Source organism: Pocillopora verrucosa, chromosome 6 (assembly GCF_036669915.1).
Source record: "Pocillopora verrucosa isolate sample1 chromosome 6, ASM3666991v2, whole genome shotgun sequence".
In the NCBI taxonomy this organism is placed as follows: Eukaryota; Metazoa; Cnidaria; class Anthozoa; order Scleractinia; family Pocilloporidae; genus Pocillopora; species Pocillopora verrucosa.
The window spans coordinates 1,630,728-1,646,075 of record NC_089317.1 but is presented as its reverse complement, the minus strand read 5'-3'; the positions used below and the strand labels follow the sequence as shown (position 1 = coordinate 1,646,075).

At 35.0% G+C, this 15,348-nt stretch overlaps 2 protein-coding genes across 2 annotated transcripts; one reads left to right on the top strand and one right to left on the bottom strand.

The window, feature by feature from the left end:
* Positions 1–208: 208 nt before the first annotated feature.
* On the top strand, positions 209–3,689 carry LOC131783466 (homeobox protein vent1-like). Its single transcript, XM_059100225.2, has 2 exons — positions 209–579; positions 2,744–3,689. Exons 1-2 carry the CDS (start codon positions 246–248, stop codon positions 3,043–3,045), a joined length of 636 nt encoding a protein of 211 aa, XP_058956208.2. The 5' UTR covers positions 209–245; the 3' UTR covers positions 3,046–3,689.
* A 5,295-nt stretch (positions 3,690–8,984) lies between these two features.
* LOC131783459 (homeobox protein koza) lies at positions 8,985–13,381 on the bottom strand. Its single transcript, XM_059100217.2, has 2 exons — positions 12,819–13,381; positions 8,985–9,782 (listed from the first exon to the last, which is right to left on the bottom strand). The coding sequence occupies exons 1-2, from the start codon at positions 13,141–13,143 to the stop codon at positions 9,460–9,462; spliced, it is 648 nt and encodes a 215-aa protein (XP_058956200.2). The 5' UTR covers positions 13,144–13,381; the 3' UTR covers positions 8,985–9,459.
* Between the last annotated feature and the right edge of the window lie 1,967 nt (positions 13,382–15,348).

Below are 15,348 nucleotides of genomic sequence, written 5' to 3'. Positions count from 1 at the left end.
TGCTATTTTCAAGATTTATTGATACTATGTGAGGTGTATCGTTGGCGTAAATAGCGAGGCAATATCTACCGGTGTTCTGAAAATAGCAATACTTGAAATAACATGCCCCGACGACATATTGTAGAGAGGCGGTTTCTTTAAATAATAATGACAATAACATGCACACGAGTTGTCTATATAATGAAACCACTTTCATTGTGATCACAGTTTACACAACTTCAGGTCACAAACTGCTCTCATCAAAAATGGATTTTCACGGACAAAAAATGAGTCTCTCGTTTTCAATTGAAAATATCTTGCGCGAGGATTTCGCCCATCAGCGAAGGCCGAATTTTGTTTACTTTCCCACGCAGGGCGAGTTGGATTTCGAACGCTGGCCAAGTTCGTCTGTTTATCAGTGCTGTTCGGTTCGTTTCCTAAGCCCAGGCTTTGTGAAATGTTTACCCAATATTCACGGAGTGGAGGACAGATTACAGAGACCGAATGCAGGGGCAGAAAATCTTTCTTTAAAAGAGGAGAAGAAATCGTTTGAGGAAGATGGCATGAGTAATAATGAAGAGGTGATTCTCCAGGAAAATGGTAAGAGATTTCACTCTGTTTGAGTGAAATTACATCCACGAATTTAAAGAAAGGTGATATTTCATACTTCGGCAAAAAACCGTCACGAAATATGGTAGCTTTTTTATCAAACGATTATAACTTTACCTCGATTGCTACAAATTCCAGGAGATTTTACACTATTTTCAAAAGGCAATACACAACTGGTTTGACAAGTATTTTCTTTAAAAAGTAATGCTGAAATCGTTTATTTTTTTATGGCATTGCGCGGAAACCTTAATGGCAATTGAATTTGCTACAAATTTGGGGTAATTCCAAAATGTTTTCATTCGTATGGGGACCAAAAAGGGACTTTCCTCTCTCAGCCGAATCAGAGGGTTGCCGTTTATAAGCGTGGAATTTGACCTTTAAGAGGAAAGTTCCAAAGTCCCAAAAATCCCATCAGAGATGAAACATTGGAAAACTCAAGTTTAATTAAATTCGTCTTTCTTTTATCTTGTCAAACCCTGTATTTAATGTTCTGTTATGTGGGTTTTTGAGTTACCAGCAAAATAAGGAAGCTTCAAATATGATTTGACGGGTAATTACTAAAGTAATTTCATGTTTTTCTTACCGGATGAATAAATTCGAAAGTAAAGTTCATTTTTTCAAGTGGATCCTAACATCAAAACTTTTCACTTCTCACCTTTTTTCTTGTACCTAGTGACACTTAAACTTATTTTAGAGGAGGTTGTGGGAAATTTCCCTCTTCAGTTTTTTTAATGCCACAATAACGAAGAGTTTGAGAAGGAAATAATAAAATGTATAATGTTTTACAGACAAAAATAATTTGGGGCTAATTTTTCTTTGGGTCGAAACAGAAAGAACATTTCTTGTTGTCGAGTGTTGTAAATACAAGAAATTCGTTTTCGACAAAGAAGGGTTAGAAACGGATGCACTATGCAATTATTCAACGGTGAACCGAGTGAATCCTTTTTTTGTGGCCAATATCCTATTTCACTTTTGCTGCATATTTTCGTTTCGTGACGGTTGAATTGTTTTTGTGCCGGGGTTTGACGACGAAATCAACAGCGTTGGCGACTTTGAACATCCGCCCGGCAATATTTGTTAGAATACCGTGACTTACCGAAAAACAAACCAGTATATCGTGGACCAATATTGATCCTCCACTGATTTAACTTAGCTTTACTGCAATCTCACCAATCCGTATGAAGAATCTTTCACTAAGCGTTAACTTTCATGATTGCCAAGTAACCGAGGAGTATTTAGCTATCTTTAAAAACAATTCGTGAGTGAATTGGTTCTTCAACTAAAGACCCATGAATTCTGTTGACGTCAGTTAGCGGAGGTAAAGTAATTTGGGCGTGGGGTTTTTTTTTCATTATAAATATCCGCTTGATTTAAAAGAGGTTTGAGTGTTTGTTTAGTCATATAGTGGCCCGTAAGATCGTTATTTTAGCTGGTTTTCGCTTATCCGTGCATTAACACATTAATAACATACTTGGAAAACGTGCATCCTTGAAAAATATTTTTTCTGGGCGTTTCTATGCCAAGATATACATCCGGGAAGATCAGTGGAAGACAAAAAAAAGACAAAAATGAAAAAAAACAAGATTAAAGGAGTGAAATTAGTTTTGGAAAACATCCCAAAATTATGTATTTCTTTTAAGATCTTAGAAAAGATAATCACATTCCTGATTAAGCAAGCAGTCAGACAATGAAATATAGAAATGAAAAACAACATTTGTTTCTAAATGGTCTGTTTAATTTTCGCATGACACTCGCATGACATTGTAAGATAAAACATGAGATATTTCTTAAGGTGTTTGCATAACTTGTTAAGAGATTTTTGAAACTGTCTAATTTCGCTGTCGTAGTACGGTATTAAGAGTGAGGAAGGAGACAATTTGGTTTTGCGTGTAAGTGAAAGAGTTGTATTGCGGAAGCTCTATCAAGCAACACTTCATGGTTCTCGAACGCTAGCAGCTATCATAAGCTGGAATCAAATCGCAGAATTTATATCGTCGATCAACACTATTTAAGAATGAGTGCGTTATATTGAATCAGGTTAAACAGACTAACACGACAATAATTTCATTAAGTTCATCAGTTTGGACAAAATACTATTTTTGTTAAAGTAAAATTGAATTACTGGCTTAGCATTTTAAAATCTCTCTTTCCTCAGATGAAGGATGCGATAAGGACTCTAGTCAAAGATCGAAGTTGGAAAAGTGCATCGAAAAAGGAGTTAAACCGCGAAAAAGAAGAAATCGCAGCCATTTTACTCAGCGTCAACTCCAATATCTCGACAAGATCTTTTCCCGCCAACAGTACCTTACACGCGACGAGCGCACGCTATTGGCGAGGGGCCTGGAAATGACTGAACTTCAGATCAGAAACTGGTTTCAGAACCGAAGATACCAGAAAAGACATCGAGGGCAAGAAGACAAGAAGCGAGTTGAACCAGAAATGTCTGTTGTTGCATGAAAATAATAGTAGAAATTCACCTCTACATAAAATGAATTTTTAACCCAAAAGAAAACAAAAAGAAGTCTGCAATAAATATTTATGTTTTCTGATATAATATAATACTTCTGTTTTAAAAAGTAGACTTGTATTTTTATGTACATATTGAGTTTACTGACTTAAATATTGTATCAAATTAATTTATGGACGATTTTTCTTAAGAAACTCCAACATATTGATACAATTACGAAGGGTTTAAAAGTCAGAACCGTAAAAACGGTGAATTCCATGTCTAATAATGATAGATTCATACCGATTTGAACACATTTTTAAGTTACTCTGTTTTCCTGATTTCACTGGCAGTTCTACCGAACTAAAGCTTATTTCAAACCAGTGGAGTTTATATATGCATAGGTACTTATTCCTAATGAAAGTTATTAATAGCAAAGAAATTGCAGAGAGGTAAATATATATATAGTATTGATGTATTCTTGCAAAAAACCTTTTGAATACAAAAAGATATCATATTCGTACAGAAAAAATGGGATTTCTCATAAAAGTTTTATTTTAATAGAAATTTAAATCGATCGATTGTTAAAAACTTCAATGTAATTAAGTTATTGTCAAAGTAGATTTTAATGGTGACATTGAAAAATTAAAGCTGATATTTCAAGCAAACATATTTGGTTCCTTGGTCTGTCTCAAAGTACATCAAACACCGGTGAGATTGTGGTTAACAATTCAAATTATCCTTAATGCATAAAACCACAAAAAAAGGTTATCCACAATCGGTTGTCTATTTTAAGAACGAATTGAATAAAAAAAAAATCGAATCTTTAAAAGGTCACGTCAGGAATACTTTCACTTTAATATATTTCTTTCAATTTTTTTTACGTGCGGAGATTATCGGAAACAACAAGTGCTCGAAGGTGGGACATTTCTCAAAATAACTTGGTCACCCAGGAAAAAGTAATTTTTTGTTTTATTTTATTGGGAATAAATTCTACACTTTTTGAACAAATTGAAACTTTTTCTATCCTTGTTTATACTACATCTATTCCGGCCTGACCACTATTTAATTTTTGTATTCTCAAAAGAAATAACAAAGGCAGACTTCAATTATTTATGAGGTGATTCCATATACCTGTATAGTATACTACACTTATGTCTTTGCTTTGGCACCGAGGAATCGACGGTTTTTTTTTTCATCATCATTTCAGCACCTCCTGAAATGAAAGCTGGTTTAAGTAAGCAAAGAAAATTTGTAAAAATTCAAAAGAACTATTTTTTTGTTCCACAGTGGCTGTTTCGGAGTTTGCGTGTTTTACTTTGAATTTGAATAAGCGTGTTTCTGAAGAAAAGACCGTTTGAGTACCTTCCTTGATATACACGTAAAAGAACCATTTTTGGTGCTGCACTTAAAGGAGAGAATCTAAGCTGTTGCTGCTATATTAACGTAGGTGGGTTTAAGTGTATTTATATTTAGAAATAATTGTACTCAAAAGCTCTTAAAGATTTTTTTAAGCCACTTATTACTTATAAACTATCTTTCTTTCGTTATGTTGTACCTCTTGTTTTATTAAATGAAATATTACTGTTTTTCATATCAACGCATGGAAATTAAACTTAACTTCTGTACATGTACGTCGTTCATAAGTGATTGAAAACAAAACAGTGAAGAAATTTAAAACTTTTACCATCTCTCACTAGAAACCGAGAGTGTATGATATTTTTGATTTGGTGTGGGAACAAAGTGTTACCGCCTTCTCCTCATAGTTTCCCTGTTTAGTAATTACGAGATCTTTTTAAAGAGCTATTAAGCATCTGGAGATTTCAAGGGTGCTGTCTCACGGGCTACGCACGGTGTTGGAAAGTATTTGGGCTCAGACAAAAGAAAACAGGAGATATTGGGACTGTAAACTGCTTAACTTTGAAATATCGACAAGACAAAAAAAGGGTAAGAGATCTCCTTCATCAACGAAGATGCTTCCTGTCGCAACGCCTTTGGATAATCTTACTCACCAATCCCGGAAAAAATTGAATTCGGAATGTCGTCAGACTACAAGAGATGCAGTAAAGTTTCGAAAGTTTTGAGGACCAATTGAGGATCAATCCTCATTATAGAAGAGTCGCCTCTCTCTGGTCACTCAAAGTTGAATCGTTAGACTGGTTGACTTTTATGGCAAACGACACCTGAACGGCATTAAATTGAACTTGTTTCTTTATGGTTTCAGCCGTTTTTGAACTTTAGTGTAAATATTTGTTTTAGCTGTGAACTGACAGATAAAACAAGGGTTGAAACAACAGCTATTTTGGAAAGTTAGTTCGATTTTGCTGTCCAAAACTGAGAGGTAATTTAGTGGTCATATTGAACAAAGAATTTTTGGGTCATTTAGAGAGGAAGTGGTTAGTGAAATTACATTTTTTTCCTCTTTTGTTGTCTCCTAGGTAGGGGGAAAAAGAGGGTACTTATTCTGTCGAGTGGTTTTTACATATGTAAACTAGCGGTATCTTTGTGATTGTACGGCTTCCTAACAGATCACAAAAGTAGCTAACTTATATGGTTTCGACACGGGCTGAAGGAAGATCCTATAAACTATGGAGTTCGAGAAGGATTTCACACGAAATTTACAGCAATTACAGCTTTTTCTTTACAGTATATCATACTTCTTTACTTGAAATGTGAACCCAATAACTTGATATGAAGACTCAATAACTTGTGCGAAGGTCTCAGTGTTCAATGTGTGTTTTGGTGAGAAAATAGAGCCCAGACTCTTTTCATATGAGAAATTCAAACGTGCAACAAGCTATGTCCCACCGACAGAGTTTATTTGGCGCAAATTTCTGAGCGATTAGGGACATCTTGCTTTCAAAACATCCAGATCTGGGCGTATGGATCATAGCCCCACACTTCATATATGAGCAAACTTAAATTGTCTCAATGGAGACAGAGCTGGAGCGAGTTATCGGAAACGAAGCCGTTCGATTGCATGCAAGAAATTTTCGAGTGAACAGAAAAACGAACAATGAGAAAACACGAAGTGAAGTTTCTTGTTTTTGAGAATTGTTTCCTTTGTTTACGTATAAGTATGTTTAATACGTGAACGCTCAACTTAAAAGCTGATATTTCAATTTTATATTTTTACTAGAACTTCCTGGGGGGTGTTCATTTCTCGACCAGTCTTGATGCGTTGCTAGGCAACTAGAGTCTTGAAGGCTTCCGTTTTGGCGCCAGTTGATGTCTACTTCAAGCCGAATGTTTGTTCATTTGATGGATGTTTATAAAGTTGATAAAGATTTTATCTTGAATGCGGTCAAAAACAACAACATCAGCTGAATCATGATGAATTTATAGAAACCCCTTCACGAGCCTAATTGTTATGTTCAAGAAAGTTTGGTCATTTCACTATTTTACCTTGTTTGTTTTTCGTGTTGTTGAGTTTGTGCAGAAGTTTAAATCCAAGCATCATTTGCAGATAAACGTGAATGTTTTGTTTTGAAAAGATTAAAGGAAATTTCTGCTCTGGTATCATAATTTCGTCTCCAATATCTTGTTCTTAAACCTTCCAGCATATTCATCTCGTATTTTCTAAACACTTCAAGAGATTTAACATGCGACTCTTGTATGGACATAAACGCTCCGTTTTATTTTAACCCTCTCTTAACTATTTTTTTCACCGATTTCATGTTTGACCCAATGAAGATGGGACAAGGCGCTTTTTGGGTTCGTGACCCCATGGAAATCAGTAGATGTGCTAATTAAACACTAATTAATATCTTAAATTGATGAGATTGTCTATTAGCGATAGGCCCACACACTCATAAACGTGATCCTCGTACACGCAAAAATGAGATGGGAATGTAATCTCTCGAACAATACTTAACAATGATGTTCTAGATCCTTCAGTGACATAAAAAAGACCGCAGCACTTATATATTAACTTAATTTCATATAGAGATCTCTATGCAATCCACGAGTTAAAAGAGAGAGGAAAGGTGATGTAAACATCTGACCGACGCCAATTCAAGCGATCACATATAAGCAAACGGAAACGCTTTTTATGTTAAAGTAATATATCTCGAAATAATTAGTTTTCATCAATTTTATGCACGCGGACGGTGAAATCTCCCGAATCGCCTTTAAATCTCGTTTTTGCTCAAAAACGGGGGAGATTTTGTTTTACAGCAGCACCGACTCAAGATTGATACAAGGAATTTTAGGGTTGCCACGTTTACTCCTTTACCAAAAGCGTAGGCTTGAGGTGTCGCGTGTACCACACTATTGGCGGGAAAAATATCTTGTTCAGATATTGGCTATGACGTAAAAAGAGTGACTTTAATTTTCGCCGCAATCACACAATTTTTTTTATAATGTGAGTACGCGCACTCCTTTTTACTCTCTTAAATAACACGTAACGATGATTGAGGGTAATCTTTGCAATTTTTCACTCTTTTTGAATGTGTCATCTACGGCTGCTAATTTTACGCTTCAAAAGTTATTCTAAAACTTGGTTTATCTCCACGCTTTTGATTTGTAACTACAAAACAGTTTGCTTTGATAAAATCTCCATGATATTTCCTCTTTTATTTGATATAGAGATTTTATGTAATATAATATATTTTCGAAACGTACGTAGTATTGCAAAGATTTAAATAGAACTCGGATAGGACTTAAATTTCCAATTGTAGTTAATATTTATTGCAACTAGTGATCATACTAAGAAAAGCTGAAGTAGATAAATTGGGGTTTCCTTAAGGTAAGATATACAAACAAATGGGAAAAATTAAAAAAAAGCGATAGAAAATACAACTTTTGTGTGCAACAATTATATTTTTTTCCAAGTTTATACGTGACACGAATTCTTAATTAAACCCAATTGCAATCAATTCAAGCGCAGCGGTTTCTTTTTATCCTTAGTGTTCACTAGCTTAATTAGCACAGAGACTCTTACTAAAAAGAAGTATTGCTGAAAGGGCTTTTAATATTTTGACGATCATTCTGTTTAGATAAAGGTCTCTTCTGAGTGTGATGCTAAATGAGTGGATCTGCAATTCCACTTTCCTCTCTATGGTAAGTGCGTGATATTCGTGAGAAGGGGCAAGGTTGAATCTTGCTTTCAAGTGTTCTGATATCAATTCTTTACGAATAGTCAAGTGGAACATGATAATTACAATATTGGAATCAATAGACATTTGAATAGCTAAGTAAAACTACTAAAAACTTAAAAATGCAAGCAATGATTAAGGTTAACTTTCAGAAAGGATGTGCCATTCGACGAATTAATTTTATACAGGTGCTTATATTATTTCTTAAATGCCAAATACATCTGCACGTCGTTTCATGTCGCATGCGATGAGATTATGACAGAATGTGAGCTGAACCAGTCAAAATTTCGACTACGAAGTCATGTTTGATAAAGTCCAAGCTTTAGTTAACACCTGCCAATTAAAGCGGATTGTTAGAAAAAAATTTAATCGCATCTTTTCTAAATGCAATGAGTTGTCAAGAAAGATCAAAACTAGATAGCATTCACTTTGAAGTCTTTACTCAGAAGATTGTCTGAGAAAAAAGGAAATTAATTAGTAACATCAGAACTCGAAGTGGAAAAAAGGTTGGACGAAGCAAAGTCCGCGATTTGCTTGAACACAACATCTGTGTTTGTTCCATTAAAGTTATGGCGCGCTCTGAACGCTTCTTCTTTTAGATTTAGAAGATTAAAAGTCATTCACGAGAAAAGACTAAATGGTGAATATCCTCAGATAAATTATGTCTTCTGCAAGCTATGCTGTAAGTACCATTAGAAGTTTTTTCATCGTCAGCCAGCGACCAAATAAGCGGCAACATCAATGTTGGGTAAAAATCCCCATGGGAAGAAGAAGAATTTTTTACTAATTTTAAAATTCATAGCTAATCTCTTAAAAGCCATATTTTGAGTCAAAAATCATGGCAGACACTCAAATATTTAAAATATATTTTTAATCATTATATTCTTTCTATATAAAATATAGTACAAGTGTATTTATTAGGGGACCTGATATAACTATTTACATCGTATTTTTCTGATATAAAGTAACTCTAAAACCATCGCTTTTTCACTGCACCTTATACAACAAATTTACTAGTTCCTTTTTCAAACGTATAAATTTGCATGGAAAAATATCAATGTTTAGCTAGCACATTTACAGATTTCCACCAGTCATATTGCTTTTCAATTAGTTCTCTACTTTACAACTGGATCGACACTAACCAAAGTTGGACTTTTTGACAGTGCACTGGCTATGGAAAATAGATCCACGCTTTTTCTACTTTATCACAACTTAATAAGAACCTTTTCCTTCTCAGAAAGGTATCTAAAGGCGCAGTAAGTCGCGTCATTATGGGATTATTCGCTTCATCAGCGAAATTTGATGGAATGTTTCTCCAGATTTGTGTAATCAAACTTCTTCTTTTACACACACTGACGAATCTGGTTCATCTTGTTTCGAATTCTCGTTGGCGCGATGTTTTCTTTGGTATCTTCGGTTCTGGAACCAGTTTCTGATCTGAAGTTCAGTCATTTCCAGGCCCCTCGCCAAAAGTGTGCGCTCGTCGCGTGTAAGATACTGTTGGCGGGAAAATATCTTGTCGAGATATTGGAGTTGACGCTGAGTGAAATGGCTGCGATTTCGCCGCTTCCGTTTACCGCTGGCCTGGCCTTTTTCATCGTAGCACGTTTCTCTTTTAGATTGTTTAATCATCTTTTTGCTGGTGATTTCGTCTGATGAAAAAGAAATAACTCACTTTAGTAAAAGCTTGTTGGCATTTTATAGATAATTGCTCGCACCTCTTGAGTTAGAAATACTGTACCACAAGCTCAATCAACAACTTTGTGGGTGATATGTTTTCGTGAGGTTTTATTATAACATGCAACTTCAATATATCTGTTACATGCGCTATCAATGTTGCCTTTTGATTGAGAGGAAGGCGCTCGATGCGACGTAAATACCCTAATGAAGGACATCTTGTAATAATTGTTTCTGTGCTGATTTGGATAACCTTTCATTGGTCCGTAGTTTTGCAAGCAAAAATCTCGGAGGAGTTTTTTTCTGTACAGTACTTATAGCCATTTTGCCTTATGCCGTGATTTTGAATGTTAGTTAATTCAATATGAAGCACTTCCTTGAGATAGACGATGCCGATGACAGCTCAATACCTTATCGCGGGCGGTAAATTCCTTAATTTCGATTTATTGTATCACGAAACACGAAGAAAGAACCTTTTTGCCAAAATGAAGCAAATTCCATGAAACTATTCATACTTTACAAAATAGTGCTTGATTGCATTTCGTTGACTGTTTCAAAAGTTACACAAGCTATATATGGATGATTCAATAACAGTCCTAAACGTTCTTTGACATAATACGTTTAAACCATTAGAAAAAATAACAACGCAAATATGATCCTTTGAAATCTGGAAAAACAACAATATTTCATATTAGCACTTATCATGCTGTCAATGCAAGTTTAGTCCCAAACGAGTTTGAAAAAAAAAAGGCATCAATATTTAAACAGATGTTAAAAAAGAAACTCTATGAACTTTGAAAGTTTAACTGAAAAACTACGTTTTTGTCATTGTAGTCACTAAAAACAACTGATTTGATTGACCTGACTAATTTGTAAAATACCTCAGATTTATAAAAACAAATTCAGTGCGAAAAGATCGTAAATTATTGAAGGTAGTCCATGCAACTGGTGTTAACGCAAGTCTTTCATATTTGGAAAGTGGTATTTTGTTAACATTCGAAATAACAAAAATTCCCTTTAGTTAAAAATCTTAAAACCATCTTTATCGGTTCGAAAGAGATCAGCTCCAATTAGTTGCAACTGTTAACTTTGCAACCTTTGGCTCATAGATACAGTCAGAGAAAAGTCCAACATTTGAAGAACCTTTACGAGCTGAAACCTGTTCTTGACTCTTGTATTGCGTTGTCTGGAATCAAATAACATCGGATAGGAATATGGCTTCAAAAGAATATGGAATGATTTTAGGCTCTTTCCTAGATGCCATTTTAGCAGACATTTTAGCATTTACACGTGAGCACTTGAGATTTCCTCTGTTGTTTAGCTAACAGCAATTCGTAGCCTTTAATTCCGTTGATAAATTTCATATCAATCTTCACAAATCCTGATGGTGTGTAGAATCATGTTTTTCGGCTTGCGGTTTCTGAGATACAGTATTACAACTTTAGATCGCTTAAACAAAACGGATGAAAGTATTCTCAAAAGCCACTATTTAGCCAAACAAACACTTAAAGCTCTTGTTATCTAAAGCAATATTCCCAATAATATAATTTTCACCTCGAATTCTACGGTGCAAATTATGTCGACGACCAGCCTTCTACCATCGTGTTCTTGGTGGAAATCTCTTTGTCGTCGATTAAAATTGTTTTGAATTATCAAGTTTTTTTTGAGAAGATTATGAATTAAGCAAACTTATCAGAATAGTATCGCGAGATCAATATCTAAGTACATAAATACAAGTTGATTGTCACGTATACTGATCTGATATTGCAACGCACAAGCGCCCGCAGATATTCGTTGTCGCCATTACTGGACATCTCTCATGTATTAGAAAAAACAACTTAGACACTCACGAAAAGCGTATTCATAAAATTAAAATCATTTACAACAAAGAATAGCTCTTCCAGTTGACTCGAGCATTCACTTCAAAAGCTGTAAGTGAATAGGAAGGCACAAATACATCGACGACTTTTAGCGGAAGTTACCACAGATCGTTAAAACTGTAAAACTCGTAGTCTCGTTTTTGCTGAATTTTGACTGCACTTATTGAGGCGTTTTAAGGAAATAATATCCAAGTGAGGTTATACGTAAGAAGTATATGATATTAATTTGTAATCGTTAGTTTACTGAAATCCCAATTATGAGTTTCGATTGGTTTTAATTGATTTAGATTTGTAACGCCACAGCTCACGAACACAATCATTCAGCTTCGGATAATGTTTCGTGTTTTAGAAGATATCGGCCCTAGCTTCTAGATTGTTTTGCGTGTCGGTTGAAAAGGAAAAAATGCGATCAACTTGATTAAATAGCTCGCTAAACCATCAATACATGACCCCTAGCTCTTACTCGCTCTTAACCTGCACAACACAATATGTTAACGTCTTGAGTATTTGGGGTGTAAAGAGATATTTTCCGCCATCGCTTTATCAATTAGTGTTACCTTACCGAATAGGGACCTATCTGAGTAAAAACGACAACCAACATTATACCATAATGTTAGGAATTGCAAACAAAATAGTTATAAAACCTGAAATGAACACAGGGATAATTCTTGCATTTCGTCTCAAGATTTTTTTGGGAAGAAATGTTTCTCAATTGAACTTTGAGGCAATTTGTTGAAAGTTCGAACGAGGAAATGTTTTTGTCTGTACGTGCCTAACGAACGCATGTTTGGGCAAGAAGAAGTGATCCTTAAAAGAACAATAGAAAGTTCACTTTTATTTTTATCATCCAGGAAATTCTCGCCGACGCCAAGTTAAAACAAATTAAAGTAATTGAAAACCAAAATGTCGGTCTGAGACAGCCTGAAGCGTTGCTAAGTAAACATGTCATTGCACAAAAAAGTTTTTAAAAATAAATGCTGAAAGATAGCTGATTGGAAAATTAAATCGTCCATGAACTCGATCGGCGATGACTATTTCAGACTCAAAAATTTAATGTTTTGATTTAAATATGTTATCGTACTTTGGTTGCTCTCCGATTACAGTAAACTTTTTAAAATTAGTTATCCTTACCTTGACTTTGAGAAAGAGCTTCATCTTTGTAACTCGAGCGATGTTCTTCAATATCTTTCTGTTTCTCTGTTAAAATTCGCTCTTTTTCTCCATCCACTCTGTGCAATCTTCTCTCGGGTCTGTAAACGCTTGGCAGACATTTCATGAAAATTGGGCCGTAACGAAGCGAATAGTAACCGTAAAATGGTGGCTCCGACCATCTTTCAAGACACAAGGCTTGTTGTTGTACATTCACAATGTTCGTTTTCTGTCCTCGTGGAAAATCATCTCGTAAAATGTTTTCAATCGAAAATGAAAGATTCTCTTTTTCTCGTCGAGATTCCATTAGAACGGATCGGGAGCAGTTACGACCTTTTGATATGCAACGGCGGACGATCAGCGATCAACGATCAGACAGACACCCGATCTGTCGAAAGTGAAATTATTCTGCATTAAATAGTACTCAAACTTGCGGTCACGCGTGCATGAAACATAACCACGCCTCTCCTCATCTGTCGGGACAAGGGTTGGCTATTTCAGGAACACGCAGCAAATACTGGTCAAGTGGCGATATTGCTTGAACACGCTATAAATGGTAATTCTTTTCTGTAACCATAGAATCTTGTGATTTACTTAACTGAAGCCGTACCCAGCGGTCGATATCCTCATTAGAGCGTGATAATTGAACTAAGTATGCATGATATCACTTTTGAAGACTGTTGACAAACCACAACTACTGTATTAAGCTAATCTTTTGTCACACGGACACGCTAAGCATGCATTTCCTTATGAAAAAAAATTCCCGTTTGGAAAAGATACTCTGCTATACGAGCAATTTTCATTCCGAAAATAAATGATCCTCGAAAATTTTAATGATTCACTGTCTGTTAAACCAAATCTTTGGGGTTTGTTGTAACTCGACGTATATTTTTATGCATTTGTATATCGAATTCCTTATCACAATCATGCAAAATAAGCAGATTAAGAAATAAGAATGGACACTTATTAGGCAGTCGGCGGCGCTCGTGAATATGTAAACTCCGGATATGTTTGTATGACTCCGAGGGCAAACCTGCGATGTCGATGGCGATATTAAAAACATTTGAAAAATATCTTCTAAAAACAGAACAAGCCAGTTCGATCAACAACCCTATCATCAATATAAATCATATTTTAACGTTGCTTACTTGTTAGTAATTAAGAGTTTCCTTTGGTTCTTAGTTAAAACCCGTCAAAAGTACTTCCTCTGACGTCATTCGCGCAAAGAGCGCCCCTAAAAATATCGCTTGTCTAACTAGAGCATGTTGTGCGCGTGACGAGTTGCACCTTGTTTCAATCGACAACGTAACCTTTGTTTTAGTTCTTTTAACAAAGCTGGCTTTATTACGGTAAAATTAGAGCTTTTAAAAACTGAAAGCCAAAAATAGGGAGAAGTAGTGTATTCTTTAGAAAATACGTTGCTCTTTGCATTTTGAAGAAATAAGACCGCATCAGAGGCGAATTTATGGCCAAGGACGAGTTGCGGATGAGAAAACTTTGATAATTACATAAGTTAGAGAGCGACGAAGTTGTCTCATTTTTCACCCAATCTTGCATAGTACCAAACAAGGGAACAAACCTAACACAATTTAATTGAATATCCTTGCTTCTGAAAGTGATAATAACTTCTCGCCGTCTAAGCTGGTTAAAACTGTTGAAAATAGCACATTAAAAGAAATTTAGTTAGAAATTAAAATCGCGCGATTGGTAAAGCACCTGGCACATTTTGTGGGGAAATGCTATAGCAACGATGTTTCAAAAAATTTTAAGATTTAGGTCATAACTAATTTAATATGAACACATTGGTGTATTTCGATGGTAATAACTCTGAAAATAGTTCTTTTTTCATACAACAGCAATCAATGCTGAAATTTTTGAAGACAGCAACAAAAGTGACTGAAAGTTCCATCGAGAATAGTCAAAATTTTCCCGACCGGAAAATGTGCGAATACAGAAGAAATACATCGTGGCAATTAGAGAGGGCCTCTTATTTAAGAAAGCAGATCGACTGAAGTAGGTGAGGATAACTGTTTAATCGAGAAAATATTGACAAAAATTACTCATCAAGTTTTAAGGTTTTTTATTTGAAATAAGGTAGAATATACGAATGCTTAAGAAAAGTTCAAAATTCAAGCAAGCGTTTGAATTAAATTTATATTTACAAAGCCAAATCAACTTTAAAAAAACAAAATAATATCATATTGTACATTTATGCTAGAAAGCTGATAGTAGAATGAATCTTAAACATTTTTGTAAAAATAACATTTTAAAGCTTTGCTTTAACAGGACTGTTAGTCATCGTCCCTTTCTACAGAGGTCGATGACGCACTTTAAGGACATGGGCCTTTATAAAGATTTGCTTTAGAATTTACTACATAAACTGTACACCTCATTAAAATAATATCAGTTTCTTTATCAAGTTTTGCCAAGAAAGTATACTCTGTTGGACTTTTTAGTTTTTGAAGTTTTTAGCATGGTTTGATTTGTTAGTATAAATTACTAAAAAACGGTT